At 41.3% G+C, this 14,477-nt stretch overlaps 1 protein-coding gene across 2 annotated transcripts in view; it reads right to left on the reverse strand.

The window, feature by feature from the left end:
* TMEM59 (transmembrane protein 59) overlaps window positions 1-14,477 on the reverse strand; it is a 29,554-nt gene that overhangs the window by 6,184 nt on the left and 8,893 nt on the right. The window contains exons 4-7 of one of the 2 annotated variants that reach the window (XM_062191386.1): window positions 13,656-13,808; window positions 10,946-11,027; window positions 9,981-10,062; window positions 5,785-5,893 (exon numbers count right to left, since the gene is read on the reverse strand). In XM_062191386.1, coding sequence (XP_062047370.1) covers window positions 5,785-5,893; window positions 9,981-10,062; window positions 10,946-11,027; window positions 13,656-13,808 — 426 coding nt within the window. Of the gene's footprint in view, window positions 1-5,784; window positions 5,894-9,980; window positions 10,066-10,945; window positions 11,028-13,655; window positions 13,809-14,477 lie in introns of both variants that reach the window. The other variant, XM_062191385.1, reaches the window with a different exon arrangement.

A 14,477-nucleotide genomic window follows, 5' to 3' on the forward strand; every position in this document is an offset into this window, starting at 1 on the left:
CTGCAGTGGCTTTCAATGTGGTAAGCCTGGGCTTCAGCAGAAGTCAGCTTGTGAAGAGCCCTGGCAGCTCTGCCAAGAGTTGGATCACTGGAAAAGGACCTGCCCTGGAGTCGAAGGATGCCCAGGTCAGAGCCACAGATCTTATTGGCTCTAAGCTGAAAAGCCCTTCACTCAGCCCAACTTCCAAAGTGACCACTGCAGCTGAGGGGATGGTCAAGTAGGGTCAGCAACATTAAAGGCAGAACTGTAAATTTCTTGTTAGAGTTGCCACCTGCCTTTACCTGGCCAGCTCTCCTCCCAGGCCAGCCAAGTAATGAAAGTCAACAGAGTGCCTTCCCCTAGGAGGTTCACACCTCCCTTAGGATATACCCCATGTGAAGAGATAGATAGGTCTGGGCCTCTGAATTTACAAGGCCTAAAGCCCAACAGATTATTATCAAGCCCCTTCTATCAGATTCTATTTGCCTCTCAATCAGAAAAATTACTTGTAGCTTAGACAGCACCTTTCTTAGCTCCTCTAATAAAGACTCTGTCCTTTGTTCTAGACCCTGTCTAGCGTACTTGGGCCTCATTCCTTTGTAATCATAACCTCTACTCTACCTCCAATGGCTCTACTCCCAACCTGTGTGTACTGATGGTCCTCTTCCCCACTTAATGCTGTATAATTGTTCAAACCTGGTTAATGCCACTCTTAGGATCATTGGTTACTATTCTCACTCTGTCTTTTATGACCTTGTCTAAATATGATCAGAGTCGGCAAACTTGGAAGGCTTCCATAGCCTTGGCAACTCATGACGACAGCCTAGGGTGGTTACTGGCGCCATAAACTAGAGTGTCAATTTGTTGGGTCAACAACAGGAGCCACTGTGCACTTGCTCCTCATGTGGGATCTCTGTCCTTAATGTGCTGTACATTTTGATTTGATGCTATAACTAGTACTCAAACAGTATGTTTCACTTTGTGTGTCTATGTGGGTGCAAACTGTTGAAACCTTTATACTAAATTGATCTTCTGTATATAAAGAGAATTGAAAATGAATCTTGATGCAAATGGAAGGGGAGAGGGAGCGGGAGAGGGGAGGGTTGCGGGTGGGAGGGAAGTTATGGGAGGGGAAAGCCACTGTAATCCATAAGCTGTACACTGGAAATTTATATTCATTAAATAAAAGTTTAAAAAAAAATTTATTTATTTGAAAGGCAGAGATACAGACAGAGGAGAGAGAGAAAGGGAGAGACCTTCCATCCAGTGGCTCATTCCCCAGTGGCTGCAATGGCAGAAATCAGGAGCCAAGAACTCCACCTAGATCTCCCATGTGGGTGGCAGGGCCCAAGCATTGGGGCCTTCCACTGTTTTCCCAGGCACATTAGCTGAGAGCTGGATCAGAAGTGGAGCAGGGGCAGGCACTGTGGCTCAGCAAATTAAGCTATGGTGCCGGCATCCCATGTGGGAATTGGTTCGAGTCTCAGCTACTCCACTTCCAATCCAGCTTCCTGCTGGCGTGCCTGGAAAAGCAGTGGAGGATGGCCCAGGGACCTGGGCCCCTGCACCCACGTGGGAGACCTGGAGGCAGCTCCTGGCTTCAGCCTGGCACAGCCCTGGCTGTTGTAGCCATTTGGAGAATAAACTAGTGGATTTAAGATCTCTCTCTCTCTCTGTGACTCTTCTATTTCTGCAACTCTACCTTTCAAATAAAGAAATCTTAAAAAAAAAAAAAAAAAAGAGAAAAACAAGGGGAGCAGCTGGGACTCCAACCAGCACTCATATGGGATGCCAGCATTTCAGGCATCGGCTTAACTGGCTATACCACAATGCTGGCCCCATGAGTAACTTTCCTAGCACAAAATTCTAATTTCTGGGGCCGGTGCTGTGGCACAGCAGTTTGTTTTGTTTTGTTTTTTGACAGGCAGAGTGGACAGTGAGAGAGAGACAGAGAGAAAGGTCTTCCTTTGCCGTTGGTTCACCCTCCAATGGCTGCTGCGGCCGGCACACCGCGCTGATCCGAAGGCAGGAGCCAGGTGCTTCTCCTGGTCTCCTATGGGGTACAGGGCCCAAGCACTTGAGCCATCCTCCACTGCCTTCCCTGGCCACAGCAGAGAGCTGGCCTGGAAGAGGGGCAACCGGGACAGAATCCGGCGCCCCGACAGGGACTAGAACCCGGTGCGCCGGTGCTGTAAGGCAGAGGATTAGCCTATTGAGCCGTGGCGCCGGCCGGCACAGCAGCTTAATGTCCTGGACTGAAGTGTCGGCATCCCATATGGGCGCCGGTTTGAGACCCGGCTGTTCCACTTCCAATCCAGCTGTCTGCTATGGCTTGGGAAGGCAGCAGAGGATGGCCCCAGTCCTTGGGCCCCTGTACCCGCGGGGACTCTGAGGGGGCTCGGGGCTCCAGGTTCCTGGCTTCAGATCAGCATAGCTCCTGCCATTGTAGCCAACTAGGGAGTGAACCAGCGGATGGTAGACCTCTCTCTCTGCCTCTCCTTTCTCTGTGTAACTCTGACTTTCAAATAAATAAATAAATCTTTTTTTAAAAAAAATTTTAACTTCTTTGTACAGTGAACAAAGGAGAAAATACCAAAAAAGACTGAAATATTTATACTATAATAATCTAAAAAGGGAAATAAGATATTAATATGTACTATAAGTTGCTTATCCTGAAAAGAAATCCACTAAAATGGAAACACTAAGTAAAGCTCTAGATGGCTGACTGAATAATACTTTTTCCACCTTTTTATATGGACCTTGTAAATTTCTATATTAAATATATAATATTTTGGGGACCAGTGTTGTGGCCTAGTAGATAAAGCCACTGCCTGCAGCACTGGCATCCCATATGGGTGCTAGTTCACATCCTGGCTGCTCCACTTCTGATCCAGCTCCGTGCTAATGGAATGAAGTGGAAGATGGCCCAAGTACTTGTGCTGCTGCCACCCACATGGGAGACCAAGAAGCTGCTCCTGGCTTTGGCTTGGCCCAGCACTGGCCATTGCAGTCATCTGGGGAGTGAAGCAGTGGATGGAAAGATGTCTCTGTCTTTACCTCTCTCACTGTAACTCTTCAAATAAATAAATATAATAATGTTTTTATTATACAAAGTATACTTAAAATACAAAGTCTAAAAGTAGTACATCTAACTGACTGTTTTCCACAGCTATCTGGAAAATGCATCCCCAGGGGCTGGCACTGTGGTGCAGTGGGTAAAGCCACTGCCTATGTCACCATCATCCCATACGGGCACTGGTTCAAGTCTTGGCTGCTCCACTTCCAATCCAACTTACTGCTAATGTACCTGGAAAAGCAGCAGAAGATGGTCCAAGTGCTTGGACCCCTGTACCCACATGACACCCAGAAGAAGCTTCTGGCTCCTGGCTTTGGGATCTACTCAGCTCCACCCGTTGTGGCCATATGGGGAATGAACCAGCAGATGGAAGATCTATCTCTCCCTCTCTCTGTAACTCTGCTTTTCAAGTAAATAAATAAATCATTTAAAAAAATACTTAAAAAAATATGCATGCCCTTAGAAAAATACAGGTCCTCTGAGGCATAGCCACGATTTTAATTGTTAAGGGTAGGAAGAAAAGAGTTCTACAGAAGGGCAGGAGAGTAACACCCTTGTGACTGGTATATGGAAAGAATGTAATAGCAACCAACAGACCCCCAAGTGTGCTGTGGATGTTCATGATTTATGATCACCAGGGTCTGGGGGACATATATTTCCATATATGTCCTGGCTTCAGCCTGGCACAGCCATGGCTGTTGCAGCCATTTGGAGAATAAATAAATACCAAAAATCAGAAATAAGGGGAAAAAATTTGTCACAGAATCAAAGTTATATAATTAAAACAAAACTCATTACAGCAAAGATATATATAAAGGAAAGAGAAAGATCAAGAATCATCTGAAAAGGCAGGTCTACAAGATGTAACCATAACCACCATGAGAGGCACTGCTACGTGTGACCACCACCTGAAGAGGGGGTCTCTTCCCCAAGTCAAGACAGGAGACAGGAACTTGCCATCCAAGAAGATGTCAGATAACAGAGTTTGCACATCCTGGCTCAAAAACATGAGCCACATGGTCCCACAGCTGTGTGTCTTCCTAGTGTCAAGGAGGGCAGCAGAGTATTGGCTTCTGGTAAGAAGCACATAACTATAATTGCAGGCTAACTAACAGGACTTCAGAGCAAACACTTTTCATTCAGTCCCAGTTCTACCACTCACTGGTGTAATTATAAATTCTTCCTTGTAGTTCTCCCATCTGGCAAATGATGATAGGTAACAGATTTCTGTGAAGACTAAATGAACCAACTTACACAAAATACTTCAACAGTGCCCAATGGTAAGTTGGGGACCACAATCCAGGTTGCAGTGAATTTACCTAGGCAAATTACACTGGAAGCCCTCCCACCCCCAGTAAGTCTTTCCTGGCAATAGCCAGACCAGTCTATGTGTCCCCCCCCCCCCCCCCGCCCCACAAGGGGCATCTTAGGAATAAGGAGAAAAAATAGGGATAGAAGAAGAAAGGAAGAAAGGGAATAAAATGGTACAGGGTTGGGGAGGTGGTTAACAAAGATGTTTTACTATATGTTTGTTGCCATAAGAGTTGGGACTACAAGAGGTAGCTCAATGAAGTAATAGACAAAAACAATCCTACATTAAGATACATATAATTTCAGTTTTATAAGGAATAATAAAGTGACTGAAATATGGACACTAGGGAACATATTAAATAAATGTAACAAGATAATTTTACCAGTACATTCATATCATAAACAAAGGAATTCTGCAGAAATTTACCTATTCTCTATAACTTCCACAATTCAAAGTTCTCCTAATCCAGTCCAACTGTATCCATTTGGTTTAATTTCTTAAAGTAAGCCTTTTAACTTCCCTAACAGCTTATTCTTTCTTGTCTGTACCTTGGAAAACTGTCCACCTTCCTCTCTGCTAATCTGAACCTCACTACTCATTCTTCAAAGTTCAGGTCAAGACCTCCACTATTTAAAGCGACCAGCGCCGTGGCTCACTTGGCTAATCCTTCGCCCTTGGTGCCGGAATCCCATATGGGCGCTGCGTTCTAGTCCCAGTTGCTCCTCTTCCAGTCCAACTCTCTGCTGTGGCCCAGGAAGGCAGTGGAGGATAGCCCGAGTGCTTGGGTGTCTACACCCGCATGGGAGACCAGGAAGAAGTACCTGGCTCCTAGCTTTGGATCCGCATAGCTCCGGCCATAGTGGCCATTTGGGGTGTGAACCAACGGAAGGAAGACCTTTCTCTCTGTCTCTCCCTCTCACTGTCTGTAACTCTACCTGCCAAATAAATAAATTTTAAAAACCCTTTATTTAAAAACACGATTTAAAACAGCACCCATATGGGATGCTGGCACTGCAGGTGGCAGTAGTTTTAGCCACTATGCCATAGCATCCTGGACCCCTTGATGCTTCTAAAGCAGCAAATACCCCTTACATTTGTGGCCACTAATTTAAGATTTTAAGTGGTTCCACGAGTGTTCTCTCCAAAATACCATCTCAGAAATGGACACCACCTGGTTCCTTCAGTCTTGGAGAACCAAAACATTTACATCAACTATGGCAGCCAGCATCACAAAAAAATGGGACCAGAGATTCTTGTACTGCAAACCTGCTAATTTTCACATGTGCCAATCCAACCAAATTAAAATCCTCAAATCCTCTCTTATTCTACTGGTAGAAAGGCCTTGTTTTTCTAGTTAAGTAAATAAGGCATTTAAAAGTCAGTCTCTGAGTGGCCCAAGGGCCAGAATTAAACTTACCTCAGAGGGAACATACTGCTCCACAGCTGTAGCAACAGTTGCACAACAGATCCAGAGCAGCACCATCACCGAGAGGACAAGAGTTGTGGTTAAAATCCACCCGGAGTTACTAAAAAAAAAAAAAAAAAAAAGACAGTGGCTCAAAATTTCATAATGTAAGAACTAGGAGCCTCTTAATTTAACTAAAGACAATCAATGTTACCTACTTAGTTTAATAATACAATTAAAAAATTCTGTACTAACTTTAAAACTATTTAAAAACATTCTTATAGAAGGAAATATTATGATAACAGCTATTATATTAGGGTGCTATGATTCTTTCCTCTATTTCCAAAGTTTCTATAACATGGCTATGGCTATATCTTTTTATTTTTTTAAGATTTATTTATTTATTTGAAAGGCAGAGAGTTATAGAGAGAGGTGAGAGATCTTTCATCCACTGGTTCACTCCCCAAATAACCACAATAGCTAGGCTGAAGCCAGGAGCTTCTTCCAGGTCTCCCATGTGGCTGCAGGGGCCTAAGCACTTGAGCTATCTTGCGCTGCGTTCTTAGGTGCATTAGTAGGGAGCTAAATCACTAGAACTGGCACTCACATGGGATGCTGGGGTTGCAGGTGGCGGCTTAACCCGCTGACCCCAGCTATGTCATTTTAAAAATATTAAAATCAGACATCTGATTTTCTGCTAAATATATAAAATTAAACTAAACTACTGTCAAGAGTATTTCTAATTACTAAATGAGATAAGGCAAATAAAAGTGTTCTGTAAATTGAACTGTTATACAAAATGTCACATATTGGGGCCGGCGCTGCGGTGTAGTGGGTAAAGCTGCCGCCTGCAGTGCCAGCATCCCATATGGGCGTCGGTTCAAGACCCAGCTGCTCCACTTCCGATCCAGCTCTCTGCTATGGCCTGGGCAAGCAGTAGAAGATGGCCCAAGTCCTTGAACCTCTGCACCCGTGTGGGAGACCCAGAAGAAGCTCCTGGCTTCAGATCGGTGTAGCTCTGGCCATTGCAGCCAACTGGGGAGTGAACCCACGGATGGATGACCTCTCTCTCTCTCTCTCTCTCTCTCTGCCTCTTTCTCTGTATAACTCTGACTTTCAAATAAATAAATAAAATCTTTAAAAAAAGTCACACTTAATATTACAATAAAACACTTTAAAAAAACTCAATATTACAAGTTAAGGTATGGAATAAATTATGAAATGACCGTTTATTTTATAAAAAGTTTTTTGTAACAGGATTCTAGAAGCAAAATTTCCTAGAACATCTCAAGTGTTTAATTTGCTACAATTTAATTAAACTTCAATTTTAAAAAGCACATCTATTATGAGTCATTCTGTAACCACTGCAGCATATCTCAGTAAAGATAGTTGCGTTTTTCTTTTGATTAAAATATCTTAAGTTAGAAGGCCAAGGGAAAAGTCAGTACCTGGAGGTTTTTTCATAATCGACCTATTAAGATTCAAGGAACAGGAAAGTCAAGTTTTTTTAATATCTAGGAGTCTAACTCTGAAAAACTGTGTAACACAGGTAAGTCCCTAATTTTCAGATCCCCACTCATCAAACTCTGCCCAATAAAAGGTTCACACTCACAAGAAGCCATTCCTTTGGTTTGCAAACACATGGATGTGCTGGGGATATAGTATGCAGTTACTGTTTGCCTCCCAGCAAAGGGTGGATACTGGAGACGCAGTGCACTGCACATGATGGTTTGCTTTATGTATTCCAATTCATAAAGGTAATACACTAAAAACTATTTTGAAGAAAAAAATACCCACTTTGCTACATATGTTCCAGCCTCAACATGGATACTAAGGAATTTATCTAGCATGAAATAAAGAGGATATATTTGATCTCTGGATTGCTGTAGCAACTAAGTTAAGCTTGAAAACTGGAGCTCATTTTAGAGTCCCCCTTCTTCAACCTTCACAATTACACAATGACTAGATCCTATCAATTCTCAACCTCCTGCTTTAACTCGTGTTCTTCACTGCCCTAGATCCGGTCTCTTGATTTCTGGCTTGATTGATCAAAGCTCTCCAACCTAGTCTTCAATCTACCCTTCACATAGAGGCCTCTTCTTGACACACTTGATTACTTTCCTGCTTCTCACTGGTTCCTGTCTATCTGCTTTGGGCAAATTTCTGACTCTCCTGACCCTTCATACCATACCATAGCGATACACCTCATACATTCAGCAAGGCAGTATGTCTAAAAAAAAGTTTAAGGACTTCAGTTACAGTTAGCAAAAATCTCTACTCATCATTTAAGACTGCTTTCTACCTCTTCCATAAATCTTTCCCTTGAAACCTCTAGTAGACTTAGGTATGTTCTCCATGTACTCTGTATTTAAGACATGTGTTGTATGTCTGTGTAACAATCATCATTATGATGCTCATTATTTTTGTGTCTGGCTAAACATGAGAACACCACAGAGGCAGAGACTGATCAGCTTTCCTAGGTCTCAAATTCAAAGTACAGTGCCTGGCACAAGACTGTCGAAAAAGAAATGACCAGTGAAAAAAGTGAGTGTGACTACAATTTTCGAAGGTGTCTCCAAAACAGCTATGTGGTGCAATGAAAAGAGGCACTGCAGAAAGAGTCCAAAGACAAGATCCCACTAACTGGCTGGCTGATCTTGTATGTAATAATGGAAAAATCATGACCCCTTAAGAAATAGACAGTTATGGAAGAACAGGATGCACATACAAGAGGTAAAATTAGAAAAGCTGGGTTGGAACTGAAAAAGATGGTGTAACTTTGGAGATACTCGATTCACCTCTCTCATCCACCTACTTATCACAAGGCAATATTCTAAGAGTAAAATGAGATCACTAACTGGAAAAAGCATTAAAAAAAGAGTATTTTATATTTAAATGTAGGACATCATTAAAAAAATTCATGCTTATGCACAGAAACATCTAAAGAACAAATCTCTAGTTATAAAATCAGTTTTCTATTCTGCTTACCACTTATTTATTTATTTATTTTTTAAGATTTATTTATTTATTTGAATGTCAGAGCTACACAGAGAGAGAAAGAGAGGCAAAGAGAGAGATGTCTTTCATCCGCTGGCTCACTCCCCAATTGGCTGCAACAGCTAGAGCTGTGCCAATCCAAAGCCAGGAGCTTCTTCTGGGTCTCTCACGTGGATGCAGGGGCCCAAGGACTTGGGCTATCTTCTACTGTTTTCCCAGGCCATAGCAGAGAGCTGGATTAGAAGTGGAGCAGCTGGGACCCATTTAGGATGTCAGCACTATAGGCAGCAGCTTTACCTGCTAAGCCACAGCACTGGCTCCGACAACATTTTTTTTTAAAGATTCATTTATTTATTTGAAAGTCAGTTACACGAGGAGAGGAGAGGAGAGAAGAGGGGAGGGCAGGGGAGGAGAGGGGAGGGGATGGTGAAGGGGAAGGGGAGGAGAGGGGAGAGGCAGAGAGAGAGAGAGAGAGAGAGAGAGAGAGAGAGAAAGTCTTCCATTCTACTGGTTCACTCCCCAATTGGCCGCAACGGACAGAGCTGCGCTGATCCAAAGCCAGGAGCCAGGTGCTTCTCCTGGTCTCCCATGCAGGTGCAGGGGCCCAAGGACTTGGGCCATCCTCCAATGTCTTCCTGGGTCACAGCAGACAGCTGGATTGGAAGTGGAGCAGCCGGGTCTTGAACCGGTGCCCACATGGGATGCCGGTGCTTCAGGCCAGGGCATTAACCCACTGTGCTACAGTGCCAGCTGCTGACATTATTTTTTAAAATGTCAGATTTAAAAGAACAAGACTAAAATACATTGAGACCAGTGGTATGGTGCAGTGGGTTAAGCTGCACCTTGAGATGCTGGCATCCCATATCCATATCCTGAGTGCTAGTTTGAGTCCTGGCTGCTCTGCTTCTGACACAGCCACCCATATGGGAGACCATGATGGAGTTCTTGGCTCCCTGTTCTAGCTGGGAACTCAACCTACGTCTCCCACATGGGTGGCAGGAATCCAATTACTTGAGCCATCACTGCTGTCTCCTGGAGTCTGCATTAGCAGGAAACTAGAATTAGGAGCAGAGCCAGGTGCTGAACCCAGACACTGTATGTCTGCCCCTTTTTCCACTTTTGAGCTGCTAATGTAATTTTAAGATAATAAAAATGAATGTATCTCTGTGACACAGATTTTATCTCCTATATATTTATAAAGGAATACATACAGAGAGAGGCATCTGAAAAAGCCATCGCTTTCTCCATCTTCAAGATAGTTTCTGTGTGCTTCTGAACTTCTCATCTGCAGATCTGCTGAAATAATGAGGTGAAAGTTTTATAATATCCTAAAAGCTAGTCTCCTATGATTACTTCTAGATCTATCTAATTTCAAGATAACCAACTGTCTTTGTATGTATAACATGACACATCTTATAATGTACCTAAGTGCTTCTGGCACATCAAAAACCAAATGGATATTTTACCACATTATGGAGTTCCTGTATTATTTTCAAATTTTTATCAATATTGATACCTTCTGTTTAATTAATTTGGTCTTGAGCAACAAAATTTGGTGATTCTAATCTAATTAAAGTTGGCCTTATGTGCCATTATCACTCACTCACAAAAACAATCAGGTTAATTAAATCAGCATTGAAAATAAGGCATGAGCTAGTGAATTTGAAAGGCTAAGCTCTGTTTTAGTTTGGTATTTTATGTTCCTATGAATTAAAATTCACTTCTGGCATGGAAATTAAAATAGAATAGGAAGTCATATTTCTCAGGAGTTTCACTGTTTAACATATTGGGAAAAACTAGAATATTTCATTACACTCAAGGCATCCTATGAAGCAAACTAAGTGCTTTCTGAATGCTGGTTTTCAAAGTGTGGTCCCTCGTTCAGCAGCATCAGCAAAATGCGGAATTTGTTAGAAATGCAAATTCTCAGATCTGCTCCCAGACCCAGGAAATTAGAAACCCTGGAGGTGGGCCCCAGCACTGTGTGTTTCAACAAGCTCTTCAGAGTCTGAAGCGCATGAATGCTTGAGAACACTGTTTTAGAAATGATCTGTTCACCTTCTATCACAAGTTACCTTTCACTTCCTATTGCTGTAAAGATACACACACAGCCAACTCTACCACAACAGATTTCACTACTCATGTTTTAATGCAAGCTATTTCAAATAAAACTTACAGGACATTTTGCTTAGAGATGATTCTCTCAAATCTGTATGCTCCTGCTCCAACTGTGGTGCATACTGAATTTCTGGCTTAGACTAAAATGATAATGAAAGCAATTAAGTCACTTGTACTTCTTTAGCTTTTTATAGTAAAAAGTTCTACAATATATCATCTATGTAAACATTTAAAATGAAGTAAGAGTAAAATAGTAGGGTATACAAAAAAAAAAAAAAAAACAACAAATTAATCACAATATATTTTAACAGCATTTCCTAAACATTAGCTCCAGTGCCTGGCAAAGAAACAGATTTCTGGCATCAACTATTTAGTCAGTTTAATTTTCTGAACAATATTAAAAAAGAGAGAAAGAGAAACACTGTAGCAAAATATTACATTACATACTATACCTTGCAAAAGTAAGTTCTAATTCTAGTTGATCAGGAATAATTTAGCATACTAGTAATAATTTGCTTAACACATATTATCTCTTTTTCATCTAATTCTTCTCTAAGTATGAACAATTCATAAATTATAGCCAAACACTCCAAACTTTCACTCTCCTATACAAGTCTGATCCCCTGGAATGGAAGTCTGTCCATCCCACTCACACTAAATTTGAGAAAAATTTCAGAAAGAAACAAAGTAATCTCACCTCTAATGAGAAATGAATGAGAGTTCTACTCTTGAGATTCAACTTAAGTAATATAAGTAGCTATAGGACACAGAACTTGCTTATGAACTTAAACAGAAATTTTCTGTGTTTTACTGATTACTAAACTAAGCACAAGGGACTCAAGGCTCAGGATAGTACTAAAAATCATATAACAAATCATTACCCAATTAGTAATAATTTATTATATCAAAAGGCATGCCTTACTTATTACCAGAAAGGAATATAATGCTACATAATTTGTGTATAACTGGCAAAACTGAGGAATTAAAAAGAAAGTAGCTGGGGCCGGCTCTGTGGCACAGTAGGTTAATCCTCCGCCTGCGGTGCTAGCATCCCATATGGGCGCTGGTTCTAGTCCCAGCTGCTCCTCTTCCAATCCAGCTCTCTGCTATGTTCTGGGAAGGCAGCAGAGGATGGCCCAAGTGCTTGGTCCCCTGTACCGTGTGGGAGACCCAGATGAGGCTCCTGGCTTTGGATCAGCACAGCTCCGGCTGTTACGGCCATTTAGGGAGTGAACCAGCAGAAGAAAGACCTTTCTGTCTGTCTCTACCTCTCACTGTCTATAGCTCTGCCTCTCAAATAAATAAATAAAATCTTAAAAAAAAAAAAAAAAAAAAAAGGAAAGTAGCATGATAGGGTGGTATGTGGGTCTTGGAGTTAAAGTGCCGTGAGTTTAAAACCTAGCTCTGTTACTTACTAGCAGTGTGACCTTAAACAAGTTAAGATTCTCAGTTTACTGTCAATAAAATAGGGATAATATCAACTCATAAGTTTGAAAATTTGAGATAATATAGTTGGAGCTCTATATCCATAGTTCCACATCTACAGATTCAACCAATCATGGACAGAAAACATTCTAGAAAAAAAACTGCCTGTACTCAACATGTACAGACTTTTTTCTTGTCATTATTCCCTAAACAATACAACTATTTACATAGTGTTTACACTGTATTAGGTATCAAAAGTAATTTAGAGATGATTTAAAGTACAGTTATGTGCTGCATAACAATGCTTCAGTCAAGGACAGATGGCATATGAGATTACAGTCCTTAGTTATGTCATAGCTGTCTTAGTTTGTCTAAGTACCTTCTATGATCACACAACAATGAAATTGTATATTGATGCATTTCTAGAACCAGTTCCTGTCTATGCTGTCTAGCAATGACTGTCTGAATACCTAAGGTTATATGCATACACTATGCAATTTTATATAAAGGACCTTAGCATTCTCAGATTTTATTATAGGCAGGGGTTCCTGGAACCAATCCCCCATATATACCCAAGGATAACTACATACATAAGATGCTTTCTACAACAAAGCCTTCAAGTATTAGCGGCTATTATTATCACATAATATGGTAAATTCAATGAGTTCTTTTATAAGACTTAAAAAAGCACCATGAAACTAAATATTGCCATATTGCTTTTTTTTTTTTTTTTTTGACAGGCAGAGTGGACAGTGAGAGAGAGAGAGAGACAGAGAGAGAGGTCTTCCTTTGCCATTGGTTCACCCTCCAATGGCCGCCGCGGCCGGCGCACCGCGCTGATCCGATGGCAGGAGCCAGGTGCTTCTCCTGGTCTCCCATGGGGTGCAGGGCCCAAGCACTTGGGCCATCATCCACTGCACTCCCTGGCCACAGCAGAGAGCTGGCCTGGAAGAGGGGCAACCGGGACAGAATCCAGCGCCCTGACCGGGACTAGATTGAGCCATGGCGCCGGCCAGTCATATTTCTTTTCTCTAATATCCCTATATTTGACTATTTATGTTCACATTAATTCTTATCTTCTGTATCTAAAGACTTTATTTCATCAATTTAACCACTACTCAATTTAAAAGACTCAGATAAGAACTAGGCTTCCAGTGAGCAGAGGGGAGTCTAATCATATGTTCTGACACCCAATGTTTTCATGAAGGCCAAATAAATAATTTTTATTTGATAACAAATATTTATAAGTGACTGAGTACACAGTTCTATAGCAAAATACTGTTTAAGACATATCTATCTGCTGTTATCAGTATTTAGAAGAATCTGTGAAGCATGGTTGTTACCTGGAAAATAACTATTTTTCCATCATCAGCTTGAAGATAAAAAGTCCAGGAAGAGGTTATGAAGCTCTGTGCAGAGTCCATCATGTCACTCCAGAATGACCTCACTAGAGTTAGGGGGAATAGTAGATGCATTTTTGGCATCAGGGACATGAGCTTAAAAAAAAATGAGAAATACAATTTTAACATATGTATATTCAAGATAATTGATATTCAACAAATCCTTATTGGGACAGCATATAAACAATTAAATGACTCTACCAAAATCATTAGCATTAGAGTAAACTCTTAGTTATCCATGTAAACTATATAGCTATGGTAAAGCTTCAAATCCAGGCTACTTCAATTTGCCACCAAAAATACATATGCACATCTTTGTATATACATAAAATATCTCTGTATATGAGTGGAGGAAAACTGAGTGGCTAAGATACACAGGGGTAGAAGACTTTCCCCCATATACTTTATACCTTCTGAGTTTTATGCCAAATGAGTATATTTCTTATGCAAAAATTTTAAAAGTTTTTGCATTATATTTGTAGGATGCAGTATGAGGGGGTAGGGAGTTCTGAGATGACACTGGAGAGGAATTGGGAGTGATAATGTGATAAGCAGTTTAGACTTAAACTTTTATGTAACTGGGAGCTTTACAACTATCTAAGATAGGAGGATGACACGATATTTGGAAGAAAAAACTAAGTCTGGGCCCAGAATAAAGTATGGACTAGAGAGGGATAAGTGGTAAAACAGCTTGGAAGCTAATTTATTAAAAATGCCAGAAATGATGATGATTTAAGGCAATGATAGCTGGGATGAAAATAAAGG

This window comes from Lepus europaeus, chromosome 5, assembly GCF_033115175.1.
Source record: "Lepus europaeus isolate LE1 chromosome 5, mLepTim1.pri, whole genome shotgun sequence".
Lineage (NCBI taxonomy): Eukaryota > Metazoa > Chordata > Mammalia > Lagomorpha > Leporidae > Lepus > Lepus europaeus.